Consider the following 21,570-nt stretch of genomic DNA (forward strand, 5'->3'; position numbering starts at 1 on the left):
TGTTCATGAACAACGAGCCGTTTTGACAGCCCTAGTTGCTAGGATACATAACTTTGTCTTCTAGAAAAAAATATACCAATGAAGAGGGCTCCTCCCATCATTGTCAGGAGCATCAAAGTCAGCACCATGTTTTGCAACAATGTGATTTAGAAAAGCTGTTTGGCCATATTGAGCTGCAACATGAACTGCCTGATGCAAAGGAGCATGTGGAGGGAAACACAGTTAAGACAGTTTTTTCTTACGTTTATCAGCAGATGTTGAACTTTAAAATCAGGTGCAAGTTCCGAGAGTAAAGAATGGTAAGGTAAAAGCAGTTCAGCAAGAATAGAATTCCAAACTGATTATCTATTCATAATATATTTATAGAAGTCAACAAGAAATTAAGAAAATCAGACGAAACCATAGTGGATTGGCAAACATAGCTCCATTTGCCATATTTTACTGTTATTTAACCCATATTACATGGAAAATATAATGCTACCAAAACAAAGGTAAAATTCCAGAGTTAAGTACAGTAATAGGAATCCAAATCTCAGAGGATGTATAAGAGGATAATCTCAAATCAGAGGATAAGTTAAAAGAGTTAATGCTGCACCAACTCCCATCAGCTTGATTAGTCAAACTAATAAGGTCTACAACTGACTAATATTCAAAAGCATGACATGGTTAAACAAGTCTTTCTTTCTTTTGTGTGTACATAGTGCAACTAAGACAAATAAAGAAAACAATAAATTCAAAATTTAGGGAATGGGAAAGGAAAAGCAAAAGGAAGTGTAGAATTCTAACATGATAAACCATATGTGGTAGCTTATAGAATTCAACAAGGAATAGAAAAAGTTGAGATTAAACTACAGTATTAGTAAGACATAGATCCGTTCACCAATTTCTTATCAGCACAGAGCAAATATAATAATGTAACGCAAAATGTTAGAGGCCACCAAAATAAAAAGATCTCAAATCAGAGGAAAAGTTAGCACATGTATTCATTCTTCTCATAGAACATCAATCTGTTAATAATCAGTTAAATATCAAACAACATTAAACATTATTTATTTCTTTACTCTGCCTCACCTGCCCGACAGCTTAGTTAGCCTAACAATGACGGCTGGTATCCAAGAAGATGGCATAGTTAAACATTCCTATATTTCTATTTTTTGTCTGTAGTACAACTGGAAACGAAGTCTGTTAAATGTTAAGTTCCAAGTGCAAAAAATTGAAAGGGAAAAGAAGAAAGGACTATAGAATTATAAACTCATAAACCATACATAATAGATTATGGCATTAAACTATAACTACAAAAAAATTGATGAGAAATCAATGGGTTAGTAAACATTGTTCCAGTCACCATTTTTTTTTTCGTGTTACAGATTAAAGAAATGGTAGCATAAACTAAAAGCAGATTTAAGCAATGTAATATAAACCAAATCTCGCAGGCTACCAAAAGAAAATAATATCACATACCACGTGCATTCTACTAACAAGCCTTTCATCCGTTAGTAATTATTAAGAAAAAACAAAACTCCACTCTGAAACAACAGGGTAGCTAGAATCAAAGAAGAAATAATAAACAAACAAAAATTACCCGGTAACCATTTACATCCGCAGCCTCTATCCAAACTCCACTCTGAAACAACACATCCGAAACCGCTATGGAACCCCGAACCGCCGCCCAGTGCAGAGCTGTCTGCTTTGTGTTATCCGCCGCGTTGACATCGCCGCCATGCTTCAGAAAAGCATAACCACACCCTAATCAAATACAGCCAAACAAAACCCTAATCGAGGGCCGTGAAGTGGAAAGTTACCTCAATTATATACTGCGCAATATCGGCGTAGTCGTTGAGCGCGGCCCACTGCAAGGCATAGTATCCGTTGCCATCGGGCTTGGAAAGAGAGTGACCGTCCCTCTCGACGAAGCCTCGTAGCTTCTGAAGATCGCCGTAAGCAGATGCAGAGTAGACATCAGCGATGATGGGTTCTGCGGGATTCGAAGAAGTTAGGTTTCCGTTTCGGTGATGCTTCGAGTTGGCGTCGGAGATTATCTCGATCTCCGAATCGGCAATCGCCATGAATGAAGACTAGAGGCTTTAGGAAGCTGGCTTTTCGCTTCGCGGGTGATATGTATGTGCGTGTGATTTTTACACGAGCAATTACAATCTTGAATTTATCATACATTTAAGGGAACATTGAACCTGAAATATTACTATTTTTAACTCAACCCCACAATCAAATGATTAAGAGTTTGATAAAAATGTAAAACATGAGTTGAGATTTTAGCATGAATTTTAATTTTTAAGTGAGAATTTACAAAATAGATGTAAGAGGGTGTCTAATTTGTAAATAGCAAGGTTTCAGGATCATCCCTGTATGTAATTGCCCCATTTAAGAAATATTTACATAATCACTTTCAACATTTTTGGAGCTAAGACATGCACATACTTTTAGTATGGAAAACTATAGGAATTAAGTGGTGTGCCCGTAAATCATCCCAATGAAAACCTCAAAGAAGTGTTTCAAATGCATGAAGCTGAAAATAGAGAAAATCAGTCCATAATTTATCATTTGGATCCACAAAATGAGCAGAATTAGCACCAAAACAGAATCAGGTTTCCAACCAATTTTAATTTAAGATATAAATCTCAGCTTTCTAATTGTCTTGCTCTTTCTCATTTAAGAACATTAGAGCTTTTCGTGCTTTGAATCATTGAGATCTTTCTCCTGTTCGGGCAATCTGATGTCATGTGCTCAAGATCGTGGTAAAAATACTTATTGGCTAGGAAATACTTGAGAGAAATAGAGGTCTCAGTTTTTCTCCACTCTGAAATAGTTTTTTTCTCGGATGTTGCCCGACTCATGTTGTTCGATCTGGTAGTTGGACTCTGCATGAATGGTGGTGTGGATCATATAATGTTACGTTGTCTTTCCACCTCAAGGCTAACCATTGACCATCTTGTAATGTCCAACAAGATTGTTAATGTACAATGTTGTCAATAAAATGGTTCTATCCCAATGATATCGGGCTATGGTCTTCTTCTCGAGCTCCACTAACTCACACCTAAACATGAGCTGCTCAAGCTCGGTCGTGTACTCTTCTTTTGATATGTCACTCTGCTCTAAGTGATGAAGTCACTAAAATATATCATATTTGTAATTTACTAAGAAATAATATATATATATTTAACACGTTTGATTAAAAACGAGCAAGTTGCCGCCGAGATCATTATAACGATCTAAACAGTGGCTCCCATCTCGATCAAAATTACTTAATTTCAATGCTGGTCCTCCATTTCGCAAGTCAAATCTATGGGTGATTTGACCGTTGACATTTTCCTAAGCCGCAGTTGCATGTTTTATAAGAAATCGCAAGCTTAAAGGTCTCTAATGGTTAAAATATGCTTTAAATTTTGCCCTCCTATTTGATTTATTATTATTTTTTAACTAATTCCCCCCGTAAATTTTGCACCTCGGATTAAGTTGTTGATATAAATTTATGTATTTCTATTGAATTTTACTAAGCCTTATCTCTCTTATTTTTAACGCTCTAATCTGTATTTCTATTGAATTTTACTAAGCCTTATCTCTCTCATTTTTAACGCTCTAATTTAAACGGTGTAATTCAAACGGTGTAATTCACGGACATATCAAGATCCAACATCTTTCGATAAAAATAGAAGACTAAGATTTTCAACCTAAATCTACATATATTTCTTTATTCTCATTTTGAACCCTACCTTCTACAACTTTTATTTAAATTTTCAAATTCAAATTGCATGTCAACTTTGGTTTAGTATATTCTCATGACAATGAGTGAGGGTGACTTGCAATTTTATCAATTACATTGTCGGCTGGTCCATTCTTGCAGCTTTGTTCATCACAAATCAGTCATTTACTTGGTCCAACTGGCCTAAATGTTCCTGGTTGAGATAATTGACTTTATTGTAAATTGCAGAGAAATATCTTGAGGTGGAAGAGAAGACTAACAAAAGTCAACCTCCAAAACTTAAGACAAAATATATTAATTTATTTGCATATTTATATCATCATATGGAAGATAAGTTTGAAGCAGCGGAGCTAATACAGTTTAAATAACCAAAAAAATAAAAATAAAAATAAAGAGTTTGTAATATAAAACAAACTAGAAGGTTATGAGCAAAATGGAGCAAGGAGAGTACTTCAAGCTTTTCACTATTCTCTTGGCCTGTTCACAAAAGAATAAAGAAAGATTTACATATATACCACTATATTCTTATATAGTTACAAATTTAACTACTAAACTTTAATTTAGATGTAATATGAGAGATTTGGAAGGTATAAATGTAAAAAAGTAAAGTTAAATATGATAAATTTTAGTTGTTAGATATGTAAATACATTAGAATTTGGAGGTTGTATACGCCCAAAGAAAAAAATATACGTTAAATTAGTAAATTAATGGCATTATTTTATCGAGTAGAGTGTCTAAATAGCCTATGTTTATTTATATGGGGTCTCTTTGGTTCCAGAGTGTATGAAAGTGTTATTATAGTCCCCAGACTCTTTAAATTGGGGTTTAAATAGTCACCATAGAAGATTATTAGCGTTGAATTTTAAAATAATTGAGGATTATTTTGACACTTTTATAAACTCCAGTATTGAAACGACACCATATAAATAACTAGAGACTATTTTCGGACTTTATTCTTATTTTATCACAATTCTAACTATTAAATGTATTTAAAAAAACAAAATTATGATCCATCCAATTAAAATTAAAAAAAAAACAAATATATACTTATTTATTTACGTATTGATGAGATGTGATGCACTCCATAGATACAATTGATGCTCATCTTTTATTTTTATATATTTTTCCTCTCAAAAAATGATAAATGATTAACTAACTAGCTGTTTTATGGAAGTTAATTAACCATATAAAGATGGATACATGTCTATATTAAATTAATTGAACTTTGACCATATCAATGCTCAAATATGTCCATCATGCAAATTGATAGAGAGGGACAATATGTCAATTTCTGATAGTTCAAGCCATTTTCACATATTATTTAGCTTCCAAATAAAAGCATTCTATAGATTCTCATATGATATATTATTATGTATTCTATATGTTCTCATATGATATATTATTTTGTATTAAATACATAATATACAAGAAAAATATAAAGTCAATATTAAAAATTTTAAAATGCTCAAAGATTATACAAACATATAGTTCAACTTGTTTTTTTTATGTTCATAAATAAATTTATTTGTTATTTAACAAATAACTTATTATATAAATTACAGTATAATTTACAGTTATATGATATATTATTTAAATAAAATTTAATTAATTAAAATTTCTTTCATTTTTGTAAATGTGTGTATATCTAATTAAATTATTTTCTATTTGATTACTTTAATAAAGTAGTTTATTAATCCTTGTTTATATTAATTGATTGCAAAAAATCTACTTTTAACTTATATATTATCTTATTTATTTAATATAAAATAATTGAGCATTAACTAAATTTTTATTCGATTGCATATTTGTTTGGGTTTATGAAATTATTTATTAATAAATTTATATAGAAGATAAATATTAATTCAAAATTTTAATTTGCTAGTTGAAGTATTTGTTCTCTTAAAATAAACAAGTACAAAATAAGTATAATTACTAAAATATTTAAATAAATTGAGCATGAGCATTCATGTAAGAGCTCAACTTGAGTTGGAGAGCATCTTGTTGTATGACTAAGTTAAGAGCAATCCATGACATACTCAGTCATCATAACCCTAGTGACAAAAAATAAGATAATAACAAAAAACGACATTTAGATGCATTCCACCAATTGTCACTTGTATTCGGGCCTCAATCGAGCTTAGTATGTCTTAGATTGAACTTGGCATGGTTATATTTACATTGATTATTTTAAAAAAAAAATTATATTTAGCTTGTAATTGATTTGTTTATATTAATTGAACGAGTATTTTAACAAATTAATAAACAGGCAAAGTAATCATATGATTGCCTGATTTTTCATAAAATGTATTAATAAATAGATTTGAAAATCTAAAAAAAATAATTAAATAAATTGAATTATTTTGTTGAAAGCCGATAAATTTTGTGGAACGATATATATTAATGTTTTAGTGTTAGATGATGATCTGATACACACACAAGTAAAAGAAAAAAAACTTACAAAAAAGATAACATAGGTTCTTACATGAAATACCTAAAAGACAAGAAACCATGGGTCTAGCCAAATTGAAATGATTTCACTATAAGCATATAATTTAATAAGATTTTTGTTTAAACTTGAAAGCTAAGGCCAATATTGCACAAGCAGGGTTCACCGACTGACTTGAATTTCACTAGTGAGGTAGCGAAACATGTTGGAGACATTTCAATGGCCCGACTATTGTGATGAAAGACCGGTGATAGAGGTTGTATGATAGAAATCTGATGGCAGCATCATTTGCTACAGTGGCTGGTGACAATGGTTCGTATCAGTGGCAACATCCAATTTGTGGTAGTTCGATGTCGGCGGTGGCTTGATTAAGGTGGCAGTGATTGTGACAGCGGTGGTTTGACAGTGGTAGCGGCGACGACGGTTAGACGGTAATGGTCTAACTATGACGGTGGTGGTCAGACGACTGTGGTTCGACAACGATGGTAGAGGCAGTCCGGTGGCGGTGACAGTCCGAGATTGGGTGGAGGTGACAATGGAAGCAATGCGGCAAAGGAGGCTAAGCATCGATGGTCTGATAGTTGCAACAATAGTCGTCATGCCATGAAGGAATGGCAACATCCGTGGTGGCTTGGCATCTGACTGGTGGCAAGGGTAGCTTGACGACGGTGGTTTGGCACTATGTTGATGGTCTGATAATAACAAACTGATGGTGGTAGTTGTAGCTCGGCATTGATTGAACGTCAGTGTTTTAACATGACGTCGATGGTTCAGAGATGGCAGCGATTGCAGCCTAGCGATGGTGGGCAGACAACGTTAAAGGATGATGGGTTAAAGTAGGAACAACTGAGTGAAAAATTGTGGACAGACAGTGACGGTCCGACTATAATGATGGCAGCTATTGGGCAACGGTGGTCTGATAGTAATGATGACAGCTATCAGGTAACCTTGGTTTGATAGTAATATTGACAACCATTAGCTAGCGGTTACCCAGTGATGACCACCACAAAGAGGTGGTTGGGTGGCAGCAACTTAACGACCGTAATGATGGCTCAACGTTCGTTGAATATCAATGGTTCGACACGACTTTGGTGGCCAAAGTCAGTGGTTTGACAATGTTGACGATATTGGTTGGATTGCAAGGGCCTACGACAGCAATGATCAAGCAGTTGTGGTCCGATGACGACGTCGTTGAGTAGGGTGGTTTGGTGGCGGCAGTGACTCGAAGACAATGGTCTGGCAGCAGTAGAGCTAAAAAATACTCAATAGCATGAAGCTATATTTGAACTTCTTCTTCAGGTCTATACTTTAAGTGCTTGATGTAGGCTCACTCAGACTTGAACTAAACGGTGTTTGATGTCATATGATCCTTCCTACTGAGACACTTCAATTGAATTGGAATATTGATAATTAAATATTTGAAGCTCTCGGTCCTAATGTGCATCATGATTTATGCTTGATTAAGATAACTTTTTTGGGAACAATCAAGTTTCTAAATAGTTTACAGCAATTAAATAGAATAATATTAAATTGCAAGTTAGTTTTGTTGCAACAAAATAATAAAAATATGTTTTAACAAATTATTTCATTGAAATAATGAAATAAAAATGAATTGTATAAATTATAATATGTTGTTATGAAATATACAATTAAACAAGCCTAAATTATCAAATTTTTTTAAAATAATATATTTAGAAGCAATCATCAAATTTAATATGAGGCCTATAGTATGTTGTTCAACAATAAAAGAGTTTGATCTTGAGCATAATTAAATGAGTTGAAGCATATTAAATTTTGGATTATTTAACCTTGGAAATTTTAAAAATGCTAAAATTTTTTTATTTACTAATACGAACAAGCTTAATTAAGTATTAGTAAAGCTAAGTTCATTGAGTAAATTTATTCATTTACAACTCTTTTAACATCTAAAATTCATATTATTATGTGTATATGTTGAATTCTTTTGAGACATAGGGTTTTGTATTGTTCATGAGTGCATACAACCCGATAAAGATTTTGTATCCACAAAGAGATATAGAGAAATGTGAGTTCTGAGAGGGAATCCGATGGACTATATTGAGTTATTATTTCCATTGAGCCCTAAGAGTATGATACTTTTGTGGTTTCCTAAATTATCCGATGGACTATATTGAGTTATTATTTCCATTGAGTCCTAAGAGTATGATACTTTTGTGATTTCCTAAATTATAATATTTTAAATAGGAGAGAGAGGAGAGAGGGAGAGAGAGGAGAGAGGGAGAGAGGAGAGGGATAAATTTCTCTTTGAAAATGACCTCGTTTTAAATAGGAGAGAGAGGAGAGAGGGAGAGAGAAAGAGGAGGAAATTTCTCTTGGAAAATGAACTTCTTGAATCTTCTTTTCTCTTCCCTTTTTATATACAAGGGAGAAATACAATAAAACAATAAATGAAACATAGTTCACATTGTACAGTGTCTTTCCCCAGTGTTTTGATGAAAGACAACGATAAGGGTAGTGCTTATACAACGCTCATCTCTGTTGTCCGGGTGAAAGGACTGAGCACTAAATGTTGAGCGACACTTTTATTGATAATTAGATAGTTATCCTTATTAATTATGATGTCCTTCTCCGATAGATGACAACACACAAGTGGATCAGGTTATTTTTTTCGAGAATAATGAATACAACCTCTTCAGTAGGTGGGCTCGATTCAGCCACTTCGACACGCCAAAAAAATAAGTAAATTCTTTTTGTATAAAATTATTTGTGCATACAATATCACTCCAAGATTACACAAAAAAAATAACTATTATTTGACTTTTTCATTCATAATTTTATGCACACTTTTTTCGCTATTGATGTACTTATATAAATGAGTTTTGGTCAGCAATTAAAATTATATATATATATATATATATAAGAAATCCACTCCAGCTTAAGATATATTCATTTATATTTTAGGTGAGCCACAAATCAAGGACGCTAGAAGATCTATACATTTCGCTATATAACCCCAAGAAAATAGTGACCTAACCCGTCATGTTCTTTTTGTGCTCATTTGAATGGCCGAATAACCTGACTTATCTAAAGTTTTGCTCATTTCGCCAATTGCAGTACTGGAATTCATCATAAGCAGCTTGGGATAAATAGTATTATGAATCTTGCACATTTGTCCGTACAAATGATGTTGCCAAGAAAAAAAAGTTATAAATGTCCGAATCCAACGAGACAAATCAATTATTAGGTTCCGAGTGCTCATAACGCTTTAGCCATTCATCTCTCAATCAGGAAAGGTGGACAGCCAGCGGGAGGAGCTTTTATTTCTTGAGGATACTTGACTTAAATTTGCGTCCGGTGTTTAATCTTGACCAATTCCTATGACAAGTTCTAAGGATAAAAATTTTCTAATCGCTAGATGAGCACCTTAGGCAAATTTTTTACTTGAAGAGAACTATCAATAGCTTAGGACTGATGATTGAATAAGATCTACTCTAAAAAATGAAGATTTGCATACAAACCACTCTTCTTCTTCTTTCTTGTAACTATATATTTTATCTATATATTTCAATTTTTTCATTTACAACATCTTATTTGTATATGAAAAAGTGTATTCCATTTTTTAAAAGTTAAAATGAGGATGTGTGAGGTATAAATGTAAAAAGAAAAGCATAGATGTTTTCTATGTAAATACATAGGAATTGGGAGCTATGTATGTAAATGCTCCCTTTTCTTCAAAAACAATATTAAATGGCGTGCTTCCATGTGATATATAATTAGAAGTCAGTTTGATTTGCACGTTAATTTTTAATTTTTTTCTTTTCGAAACACATTTAATTGTTTTGCACGTCATTGTACCTTTGCTGCCATCATTTATTTACAGGGGCATTCTTATGTTTGTACATATCTTCCTTATTGTATGCACAAATATTCATATACAACAATAACAATATATGTAAAATTATAGTTAATTTTTACATGATTGAGTCGAGTTCACATATCAAAGTGGCAGAATCGAGTCCACCTGTCAGAGTCTTTGAATTAAGTCATTTTTGCAGAAGTGACTGAATCGAACTCACATGTTGAATGATTGAATTGAGCTCACACGTCAAAGCGACTGATCCAACTCTTTTCGTTGTTCCTCAAAAAAGGCAATTCAAATCTATCTCTACAAATGCAACAATTCGATAAAGTCATCATGACCAATTCGAGAAAGTCATCAAATGGCCTTATACATAGATAATGCACGAAAGAGAAAATAAAAATATAATAATTAATTCCATTTTAAATATAGATTTAGTTTTAATTTTCTTATTTGTCTTTTTATTGATTATATTTTCCATAACTCCTATAATCCTTTATTTGCAATTTTTATTTTCAAATAGGTAGCAGCAAAAACAAATACTTTTTAACTTAAAATATTAATTCCATATTCAAGTTATTTAATTTCATATGTTATTTTTTCTCATTTATGTTTTAATTCATTATGATTATGTATTAAAATAAATAGTTTTAAAATTTAAATTGAGATTCAAACTTATAATTTAAAAAATGAAACTGGTTGTTGACCACTTATTCACATAAATAATCTCAACAAAATATTCTACATTTCAAGTCATTTAAATTTAATTTTCTCTCATATATATTTAATTTTATTATTATTATTATTATAGACTAAAATAAATATAATTAAAATTCAGATTGAACTTTTTGGATATACATAGAATTTTTTAATATTAATTTTACAATTTCAACATGTTATAACTAGTTTTTAATTACGTGCACTTGGTGCGAACCGGTGGTGTCCAAATGTCTCTCTCTCCTGCGCGAGCTGATTTGAACTCCACCACCTCAGTTCTTCCTCCTCCATTATATCCGGCCATCCATTGCCGGCGAGTCCCCTCGTGAAAATACACTCTTTTTATTTTTTAATTCTCCGTCATGTAATCTCATAAATCCCAGCTCTCTCCTTCTCAGCGGTTTGGACTCTCGTTGCCTCATTAAAACCAACCTCTCCCCAATCTCTCCCTCTCTCTCTCTCTCTGTCTCGCCCGCTGAAAGTGAAGAATGAAGACTGATTCATTTTTCACCCTGCAAATCAATTAACTTGGCCTCCTGCAATGTGGGAGACCCGTCCACCACGGCGGCGCTGAGTTGGACCACTGCTGAGCACCGCCATGTCTCTCCTCGTCATTCTTCTAGCTCTTACTGCCTTCCCCTCCTTCACCACAAGCCAAGCTATCTCCTCCACCGATCTCACCGCGCTCTTCAGTCTCCGCGCCTCTCTCTCCCTCCGCGCACGCGACTGGCCACGTGGTGCCGACCCTTGCTCAAGGTGGACAGGCGTCGGCTGCGATGCCGCGGGTCGTGTCATCTTCCTCAACCTCCACGGTCTCCGTCGAACCCGGCTTGGTCGCCTGAGCCCAAGATTTGCCGTCGAGGGGCTTAAAAATCTCACCTTTCTCACCTCCTTCAACGCCACCGGTTTTGCGCTCCCCGGCCCAATTCCGGTCTGGTTCGGTCTATTGAACCCCAAACTGGCCGTCGTTGACCTCAGCCACGCGTCTATCTCCGGTGAAATACCCTCATCTCTCGGAAACCTCTCTCTATTAGTTTCGCTGGATTTGAGTTCTAATTTACTGACCGGATCTTTGCCTGATAACTTGAAGAACTTGGAAAACCTGAAAAATCTCAACTTTGGGAGCAATTTGCTAACTGGCTCTCTAGAGGGCGAACTTTTCTCTAGCCTTTCGAAGCTGGAATCAATTACATTGACCCGGAACAACTTCTCCGGTTTGATTCCTGGTTCTGTTTTCTCTTTGCCCGAGCTGAAGTTTCTTGATGTCTCCTACAATGATTTCACGGGGAATCTGCCAGATCTCTCTTTGGCAAATTTTAGTCACAATGGAATTGCATTTGATCTGTCGCATAATCTTTTGTATGGTTCAATCTCTTCTGAGTTTTCAATCCTGTCATCAAGATTCAATTTTGTGGATGTATCAAATAATTACTTTGAAGGTTCTGTGCCCCTTGATAAAAATAGTAAAAAATTCTCTTTTGCTTCGAATTGCTTTCTGAACGATTCAAGCCAGAGAAGCACAGCTGAGTGTGAGCAGTTCTATAAGGCCAAAGGGCTCACTTTTTCTGGAACAGTGAATTCCAGTGCAGCTCCTGCTCCAAGTCCCAGCTTTAATTCACCTAAGAGCAATAAAACATGGAAATATATTCTGATACCAGTTGTGTGCGGAGCTGTTCTCCTAATATTCATTGCGGCTTTAATTCTGCTGTTTGTAATGAAATGTAGAGTTCACTCAGCTCGGCAGGAGATGAATGCGGCGACTGTTGTCGCTACTTCTCCTCCTGCCGGAGCTCCACCTCAGCCTTCTACAGGAGAGAACTTCACGTACGATCAATTGGCCCTCGCAACCTCCGGTTTCGGCGAAGAGAACCTAATTAAGCAAGGCCATTCAGGCGATCTCTACCATGGAGTTTTGGAAGATGGGAGTCTAGTGGTTGTGAAAAGGATCGACTTGAACAGTGCGAGGGAGGAAGATTACTTGGTTGAATTGGATTTGTTTGGCCGAACTTCGCACGACAGATTGATTACTCTTTTGGGGCACAGTCTGCAGAAAGAGGATGAGAAGTTCCTTGTTTATAAACAAATGCCTAATCGAGACTTGGCTTCCGCGCTTTACAAAAAGGCTGCGCTGGAAGAAGAATGGTTGCAATCATTGGATTGGATAACGAGACTGAAGATTGCGATTGGTGTGGCTGAAGCGCTCTGTCATCTGCATTATGACTTCACGCCGCCGTTGGTTCATAGGTAAATTTTGATTTTTGTAACAATTTTAAGTTGAAAATTTTGCTGTTTCTTTTCTGTCCTTGAATCCTACCACATGTTAATGATGGCTGTTTCTGCAAATTTTATGTTTTTTAAGGTTAAATGATTATAGTTTAGCATTCTTTCTTCAATATTAGGCGCACTTTTCTTTCAAAATTGCAGCTTTCAATGTGTTCTTCATTATTTGGAACTTAAATATTCATGATATTCTAATACTCCCAAAACGGATTATTTGGCAGCCATTTTTCATAAAATTTTTGTTAAAGTGAGAAATCCATCTAGCAATTTACTAACCCTTTTTATTATTTGGAATGCAGAGATATCCAAGCAAGTAGTATCCTTCTTGATGATAAGTTTGATGTGCGGCTGGGAAGCTTGGGCAGTGTATGTGCTCAGGAAGGAGAAGGCCATCCAAATGTCATATCAAGATTCTTTCGGCTTTCACAGTAAGTTGTCATTCCAACCAAACTTTTCTTATGTATTTTAAATATCTAACAACTAAACTTTCATATTTGCATTTGAAGAACTCAACTCTTTAATTTCACCCAAAAAAAAAAAAAAATCCCTCTTACTTAGTTTTTTATAAGTGAAATAAGCCTTTTGCATTCATAGGTTTATGACTATAAATAAATGTAAATATAAAAGTTTGTGTTGGATATGTAAATACATAAAAAATTTGTGCTATGCATGCAAATTTCTCCTTCTCCTTTCAATTTCTCATTTTCCCATGTTAGCTCACATTTCTTATGTATTTAAGCATCTCCAGCCTAAACTTTACCCACACAAAAAATAGCATTTTCATCACTTTTTAAAAGTGAAATACATATTTTCATGCATAGATTAAAACATCAAATTGCTATATAAATATGAAAGTTTACATGGGAGATATACAAAGACATAATCTTTGCGTGCTAAGTATGTAAATTTCCCTTATTCTTATTGTTCTCCTCCTCATCTTTCTATTCTGTTTTGTGAATTCTAGCATTTTGCAGATCTAACCTTATATTTTTTTCCTGAAAATAATGTTTCAATTACCTTTCACAGTATTGATGTTTAACTTACTGAACAACAATTCTATCTTCTACATGACTTACAGGACTTTATCAGAGCAAATTGCTCCTGGTGCTCCATCAGCCTCATGCGCTTACGATGTCTACTGCTTTGGCAAAGTTCTGCTTGAGCTGGTCACAGGCAAGCTGGGCATCAGCGCCTCTACTGGCGTTTCAACCAATGAATGGCTCGAAAACACTATACAGTACATCGACATGAACGAGAAAGAGCTCATCACAAAAATAATAGATCCCTCACTCATAATCAACGAAGACCTGTTGGAGGAGGCTTGGGCTATGTCGATCGTAGCGAGATCTTGTCTGAATCCGAAGCCTTCGAAGCGGCCGGCCATGAAATATATTCGCAGAGCGCTCGAGAATCCGTTGACTGTGGTTAGAGAGGACAGCAATTCGGATTCATTAGGGTTACGGAGTTCTTCGTCGGGGGGTTTATGGAATGGGGCTTTGTTTGGGAGTTGGAGGCGGACTTCGAGAGAGATTCCGTCGGGATCGGGGACGGGGAGGCATGGGAGGAGTTTGAGACAGTCGGGTCCGTTGAGATCGCCGGCAAGCGGCGGCGAATTTTCGTCTTCTCGTCGGAGACAGGCGCCGCCGAGGGAGATTTTCCCCGAGCCAGATGACGTGGAGGAAGATTAGGGTCGAATTGTTTTTTATTCCAAAAATTTACATAAACAGGACTCAATTTTTATGTATTTACATATCTAACACCTTCAATTTAATTTGTACATACATACCCCCTAACCTACGAATGAAAAAGGTGCATTTCAATTCTTTTTAGTTGAAATCGTGGTATTTTTTCGTGATACGAAAAATTTGGGTGGTAGAAATGTAAATCGGAGAGTTTAAGTTTTACATATGCAACTACATAGACATTTGACTGGTATATATGTAAATGTCACTTTTTACTGTTTTTTTAATGAAAATTCCTTGCAGGCGCCCTATTTGTGTGCTGATTTTAATCAGTGTGGGCTTGTCCTATTGATTGGTGCCATCTCTAATCATAGAGGGTTTATTTGCTACCTATGCCCCTAAATTATTTTATGCCACTTAATAAACATCTTTTTTTTTTTTAAATTAAAATTTTAAAGTGGGCCCCATTTTCATACAACTTTTAAGGGAGATGTTGCATTTTATTGATTGACTGAAATTATTTTATGCCACTTAATAAACATCTTTTTTTAAAAAAATTAAAATTTTAAAGTGGGCCCCATTTTCATTTAAGTGAGAGGCTGCATTTTATTGATTGACTACAGACAACGCTGTGTGAGGTTACCGTATGAAATAATTTTTTCTAACCATAAATATTTGAGAAATTTTTGTATCATCATTCAATTTATGTATATTTCATTCCAAGTTTAATATTTCATACTTGCAACTTCTCAATGTCAAAAGATGACGATGATGATGATATAGTTGATAAGATGTTAAAGATTTGAATGTTATGTATGCAAATCTGAATGTGATATTATAAATGAATGTTATGTATGCAAATCTGAATGTGATATTATAGATTATAAATACATAGGAATTGTGTAATGTGTGGTATGTATGTAAATTACCTAAATACATAGGAATTGTGTGGTATGTATGTAAATTACGTTATAATTTTATGTTTTAGGCTTGACATATTTGGTGTATCATGAAGAAAAAGAGAAAGGAAATACGTTGTGCAGAACTTAGTTGTATATGTTTGCCTGAAAATTATTTAAGATTAGTTTGAGAATGTTGTACAATTCTGTAAATTATGTATTTGAGTTCGTCAACAATTTCATACATCCAATAAAAAGATATAAAGAGAAGGGAACACAAACATAAGAATGGTTTTGCTCATTCTTTCCCTTCATCCCAATGTCTCCAAATGGTAGTTATTTATAGATGCAATGTATCATTAATTCATTGATAATTTGCTTCTAATTTAGACTTGAGTGTGTAGCATATTGGTTGATAACAAAATAAAAAATCCCATTGTGTTGGGTTTGAATGTTGACTTGTTCGAAAAGAAAAAAAAAATGAATTAATTAATAATTTTTATTAATCTAATATAATAAATACTCAATTTTATATTCTCATCATCCAAGCAAAGTGATTTTTAGACATAAGGATTTATCGCTACAAGGGTTTAATAAATATAAAAACATAAAACCAACAACAAAACAAATGGCAATCTGACTATCAAAATAATGCAAAACACAAAAGATCAAACAAAGAAGCTTTCCTTCAAAGTTTAATTCATCTCATATTAAGCAAAGAAAGAGTAAACCCTTCAAAGATTTGTCCATTTGGGGCAGTCTACAAAATCAAAACCATGTATAAAAAATCGAGAAAAATATGAATATTTTGTTAATTATTTTGTGTAATACATACATTTTTGTCTTTTGAAAAAGTCTGACAACTACCATTATTTTTAGCTAATATATATTCATAAAAAAAAAAACTACATATTGCAACAAAAATGCCACAGTATATAAGTGCATCTTCCTAGTAAGTTTCCAAAATGAGGCCTTGATTCATAACAACCAACGATTCTCTGCAGCAAAGAGCATCTCTCCACCATTGACGGCTACAGGGCTCATCATCACCCGCCCTTTCGATAATTTATTGTTTTACGCCTATAACAACTTTTCTCTAAAATAATACCTACTCTATATACGAAATCATTGTTTATTCAAGACATCACAATTTAGAATTATCTCTATGACTTTTCTTTTTGTTGTTTTACGACATTTCCCTTTCCATACTAACTGAATTTAACATAGGTATTTTACATAATAGCTCAAAACTCCCAGGAAAGATTCCAACTCCTAAGATCTTAATGAGGCCCTCGCCTTGCTCAAAATAGAGGAATATATCATACCTCCCTCTCTCAAGTTTCTCATCTCCAACATCAAATTGGTGATAACCATCTCCCTTTCATTTGATAATTACATCATCAAGGCAAATGGATTCATCGGGATCATCAACAGAACCATCCTAAAACTTGTTGCAAATGCTACCAACACATTAAGTACCAATCTCATGCTCACACTTGGATCCTAAAAGATCAAAACCTCATCATCACTATACTTTTGACCTTTTTCAGTACCTTCCTATCCTATGTGCTCAATCTCTAGAGCTGTCATGAAATCTGGGAGCAAATGGAGAAGTACCTTCAACATATGAATAGATATCGAGTAATTCAGGTTAAAAATGAATTACACAACGAATCTATGAGAAATCAAACCTTGACGCAATACCTAACACAAATCAAAGTGCTGGTAGACAACAATTTTGCATACAGATCTTCAGTCGATGCTAAAGAAATTATTTTCTACACACTCAAGGAGGTTCCTCCAGCATATCAGGCCTTTAAAATCGTCATTCGAACCACCTAACCCCACTCAATTTAGAAGACATGAACTCACTGCTTCATAGTAAAGAGATAAACATCTCCAATTACAACTCAGTCAATCTTCAGCTACCGAACAATCACTAAGCCCTATGCACACAATGAGGATGAGGTTGCAGCAATTTTCATGGATGAGGCAGGCAAAACACCTCTTGGCGCTTGTAAGATACATCACAAAAATCGCACAAAACAACAACTCGACCAAATGCCAAATTTGCAACAAACATGTCCATGTCACACCACAATGCGGGCATCGCCTAAATCTCAAGTACCAACCCAAAGTCCCCAATCGTATAATGCTAATTGTGGCCACCTCCTCTGATCAGGTCTAGTGCTTGGACTCCGACGCATGTGTGTGCTTTCCCTAGATACCTCCACAACTCTACAACAAAATTGATTCAAAATCCACCCAATGTATGTTCCTAGGATATCCTAACCACTCCAAAAGATAAAAATGTCCACACCCCAAAAGTGAACGGTGATTCATCTCTCCCCATGTTCGTTTCCATGAAACATCATTTCCATATAAACAACTCAACCTCCAACAATTACATCTCCAACCACTCTCAATTTACTCACCACTTTTCACACTCCCTACTTCATTTTCACTAACCCCAACTCAATCACAACCTCGATCAACCCCTTATTCCACTCATGCATCATATGATATCCCTACTACATCCAGTCCAAACCAACACTCTGCAACCCAACTTGAACAATCCCAACACTCCTCACTGGTTGCCCCATCACCACCACATGCATCCTATCCTATGGTAACTTGAGCTAAACCAAGCTCCCTCTAACCGAAATGTATTTTTAATCTTAAAGAAACTACCAACATTCCTTTTGGAGAACAGCAATGCACGAGGAACTAGCTGCACTCAAAAAGCACATGGACTCTCCTCCCTCTTCCACCCAATCAACCTATTCTCGACAGCCAGTAGACATAAAAAATCAAACACAATGCCGACAGAACCATCACCAATACAAAGTATGACTTATTGATTTTGGTTTCCAACAACAATATGACATCTGTTACACTGAGACATTTAGTTTAGTCGCCAATCTCCCCACACTCGTCTCTTCTTTATCATCTCCCTCCACCACCAGTTTTACAAATAGGCATCGCCAATGCATTTTTCCATGGCGAACTCAACAAAGCCATATACATGTGCCAACCACCCGGACAGCTCGACCCCCACGAACTCATCACATTTGTCTTCTCAAGAAGGACCTTGCCAATGGATCGACACATTTACCAGCCACGTCTTACATTTCAAACTCCAACGCAGCTAGTGGATCCACCCTTATTTCTCTACCACCACCAATCTACCTCAATCTACCTATTATTGTATGTCAACAACATCTTATTCGCCTATAACAACACCACCAAAATTCACAACTTCATGGATGACTTGCAACAACAATTTCACATGAAGTCCCTCGACAACGTCTCTACCTTCTTAGGTATCCACATTTCTTTCTCTCCCAAGCTCTCTAAACCTCTGACTTACTCATCACCGTAGGTATGGCTGATCGTAAGCCAAGACCCAATCTTATCTCTACTTTATCGCATACCTCTCTCAAGCTTCAACAACCATTTGTAAACTCGCACTTCTTTCGCCAACTAGTTAGCTCTATTCAATATCTCAGGATCACATGACTTGATATTTTTATGCAGTGAACAAACTATCGCAACTCTTTCATGCCCCCAACAGCCACCACTTTCAACAACGCAAAAGACTTCTATGATACATCAAATGTACGTTGAATTTTAGCATGTTCCTCCAACCAGATCCATCTTCTTCTTCGAAGCTATTCTGACTCCAGTTGGGCAAGTAATCCAACTGATTGACGGTAGGTTACTGGTCATTGCTCCTTCCTCGACAAAAATCTCATCTCACAATAGGCAAAGGAAGCACCCATTGTGGCCCATCCATCAATCGAAGCTGAATATCATCCTCTCTCAATAGTAGCTAATGAAGTTATTTTGCCGACTTCTACGAGAATTTCATGTCTTCGTCTTTGTCAACTATCACACTCTGAAACAATACCTCTATGCTTGCTCTTACTCGTAATACAGTATTTCACGCTCGCACCAAATATATTGTGATGGACTGACACTTCATCAGGGAGAAGATCTAGTCTCGAGAACTCGACTTCGCCTGCATCCCCACCACCAAACGACCGGCTGACATCTTCATCAAGTCTCTCCCTACGCCCGATTCAACATGCTTCTAGACAAACTAACTCTCCGAGTAGGGGACAATTCGTTTTTCGGGGGGATCATAACAACCAGCAATTCTTAGCAGCAAAGAGTAGCTGAGAATTATCTCTATGGCTTTTCCTCTTACCTATGACATCTACAACTCTCGCCAAAACAACTTTTCCCAATAATACTCCGTAGGCAATATATACGTAAAGTTTATAAAAGACATAGCAATTCAGAATTATCTCAATGGCTTTTCCTCTTATTGTTTTACGCCATTTCCCTTTCCCAGCTACCTGAATTTAAACGTCGTTGACAAAGGGTCTGTTTGGGGTAGCTGCAGCTTATTCAACTTCTGCTGATAAGCAATTTATCCTGATAATCTGCTGATGAGCAGCTGATCCGGATAAACTGTCTGGCTGTTTGGTTGGCGCTTATGGAAAACAGCTGATTGTGAAAAATTGATCATTATGCCCCTGTTCTGAATAAGCAGTTTAGTTGTTTGGTTAGTGCGTTTTATAAACAACTTATTTGGAATTTTTTTTATTAAATGAATAATCTGTGCAGCAGAATCTGTTCTTTTCTCAACAAAATTAAATATCACTGTTCAGACAAGAAAATACCAAAAAATTGATTTATATTCATATAACTAATACATATCTGATTACATCAAACGAATATGTTACACATACAAAAGTCAAACGCACCTGCACATACTACTACAAAGTATAATAAGTGCAAATAAAAAAGAAAAAATAACATGTTAAAATGGCAAGTAGAAATATGATAATGTTAACTTTATAATGTAGCAGCATATCACGACCTATGCCACCTGCATCTAACACTCCAGAAACCTGAGCAAACATGTTCGACTGCGATATTGTAGAAACGGAAGAACTCGAACCACATGTGGCGTTCTCCCGTTGTGGCACTATTGAACTCCTAGCAGTTGTGTCCAATTGGGAGCACGTAGAAATAGTTCCACTGTCGGCCCACCTGAAGAATTTGCAGTCGTCCCGTTCTTGTCCCCACCGCGGACACCTGCAAAATTGTCGTCCGGGACTACGTGTCTGTCGTGATGTGAAAAGTAATGACGGTAGCCTACATCGACACATCATTTGCCCTAACTTCCCTGAATATCTCGAGCTCATTGTCCTACAATTATTATAAAAAGCGTTAATCAGTCAAAAACTAGAGTGAATAAAAAAAAACTCAACATACCAAATTGTGAATACAATTTTTGCAACAGAGTTCTTTGGCCACCTGCATCTAACACCACTCTTATTAACTTCATGAAAGTAACAGAATATCACTTTAACTTACAAAGAAAGCTAAAAAGGGATTTTGAATTAAAAGACCTATGTGCTTTGAAAGTTATTTCCTTGGAATGGAGATTGCATGAAGTAAAAATGACTTTTTTTTTAATTTCTCAACAAAAAGAAACTCTTGATCTACTTATTGAAACGAGAAAATGTGGATGTGAACCAGCTGGAACAACACTAGGCAAAATGGTGCTTTAACCCATGCATTAAAACGTATTAATTTATAAAAACTTAGGGAAATCTACATAAATAGCACCCATTATTATGTATTCCCATAATTCTCACTCATATTTACAAGCACAGGCACTATGGTGCTTTAACCCAGGCACTATGGTTTTCTTTCCTTAAGTGCTATAATATTTGTGCTAGATTTGAAGAAGTTAGCAAGTTAAAAAAGCTTCAATTCTATTCAAAGGCCATCATAAAGTCCTACTACATGTTTCACGGAGAAAAATTGTAAGACCTTCATTGAGATTAGCAACGAGAGTACTGTACAGATCATACAATGAAGTCTTTAAAGACTGATGCTTTTATATGATAAATGTTTTCCAAAATATCAACCGACGCCCAATCAAAATAAAATTAAGGATTCCTAAAACCAA

The 21,570-nt window shown here is 35.4% G+C and overlaps 2 protein-coding genes across 2 annotated transcripts in view; one reads left to right on the top strand and one right to left on the bottom strand.

The window, feature by feature from the left end:
- Window positions 1-2,131, bottom strand: part of LOC110024732 (probable protein S-acyltransferase 23) — a 25,859-nt gene extending 23,728 nt beyond the window's left edge. Inside the window, exons 1-3 of the mRNA XM_020724868.1 lie at window positions 1,803-2,131; window positions 1,583-1,723; window positions 77-189 (exon numbers count right to left, since the gene is read on the bottom strand). Coding sequence (XP_020580527.1) covers window positions 77-189; window positions 1,583-1,723; window positions 1,803-2,066 — 518 coding nt within the window. The 5' untranslated portion in view covers window positions 2,067-2,131. The remainder of the gene's footprint in view (window positions 1-76; window positions 190-1,582; window positions 1,724-1,802) is intronic.
- Window positions 2,132-10,950: 8,819 nt separating this feature from the next.
- On the top strand, window positions 10,951-14,979 carry LOC110020839 (probable LRR receptor-like serine/threonine-protein kinase At2g16250). The gene is made up of 3 exons (XM_020719103.1): window positions 10,951-12,964; window positions 13,300-13,428; window positions 14,079-14,979. Exons 1-3 carry the CDS (start codon window positions 11,319-11,321, stop codon window positions 14,686-14,688), a joined length of 2,385 nt encoding a protein of 794 aa, XP_020574762.1. The 5' UTR covers window positions 10,951-11,318; the 3' UTR covers window positions 14,689-14,979.
- Window positions 14,980-21,570: the final 6,591 nt, after the last annotated feature.

This window comes from Phalaenopsis equestris, unplaced genomic scaffold (assembly GCF_001263595.1).
Source record: "Phalaenopsis equestris unplaced genomic scaffold, ASM126359v1 Scaffold000002, whole genome shotgun sequence".
NCBI classification, from domain to species: domain Eukaryota; kingdom Viridiplantae; phylum Streptophyta; class Magnoliopsida; order Asparagales; family Orchidaceae; genus Phalaenopsis; species Phalaenopsis equestris.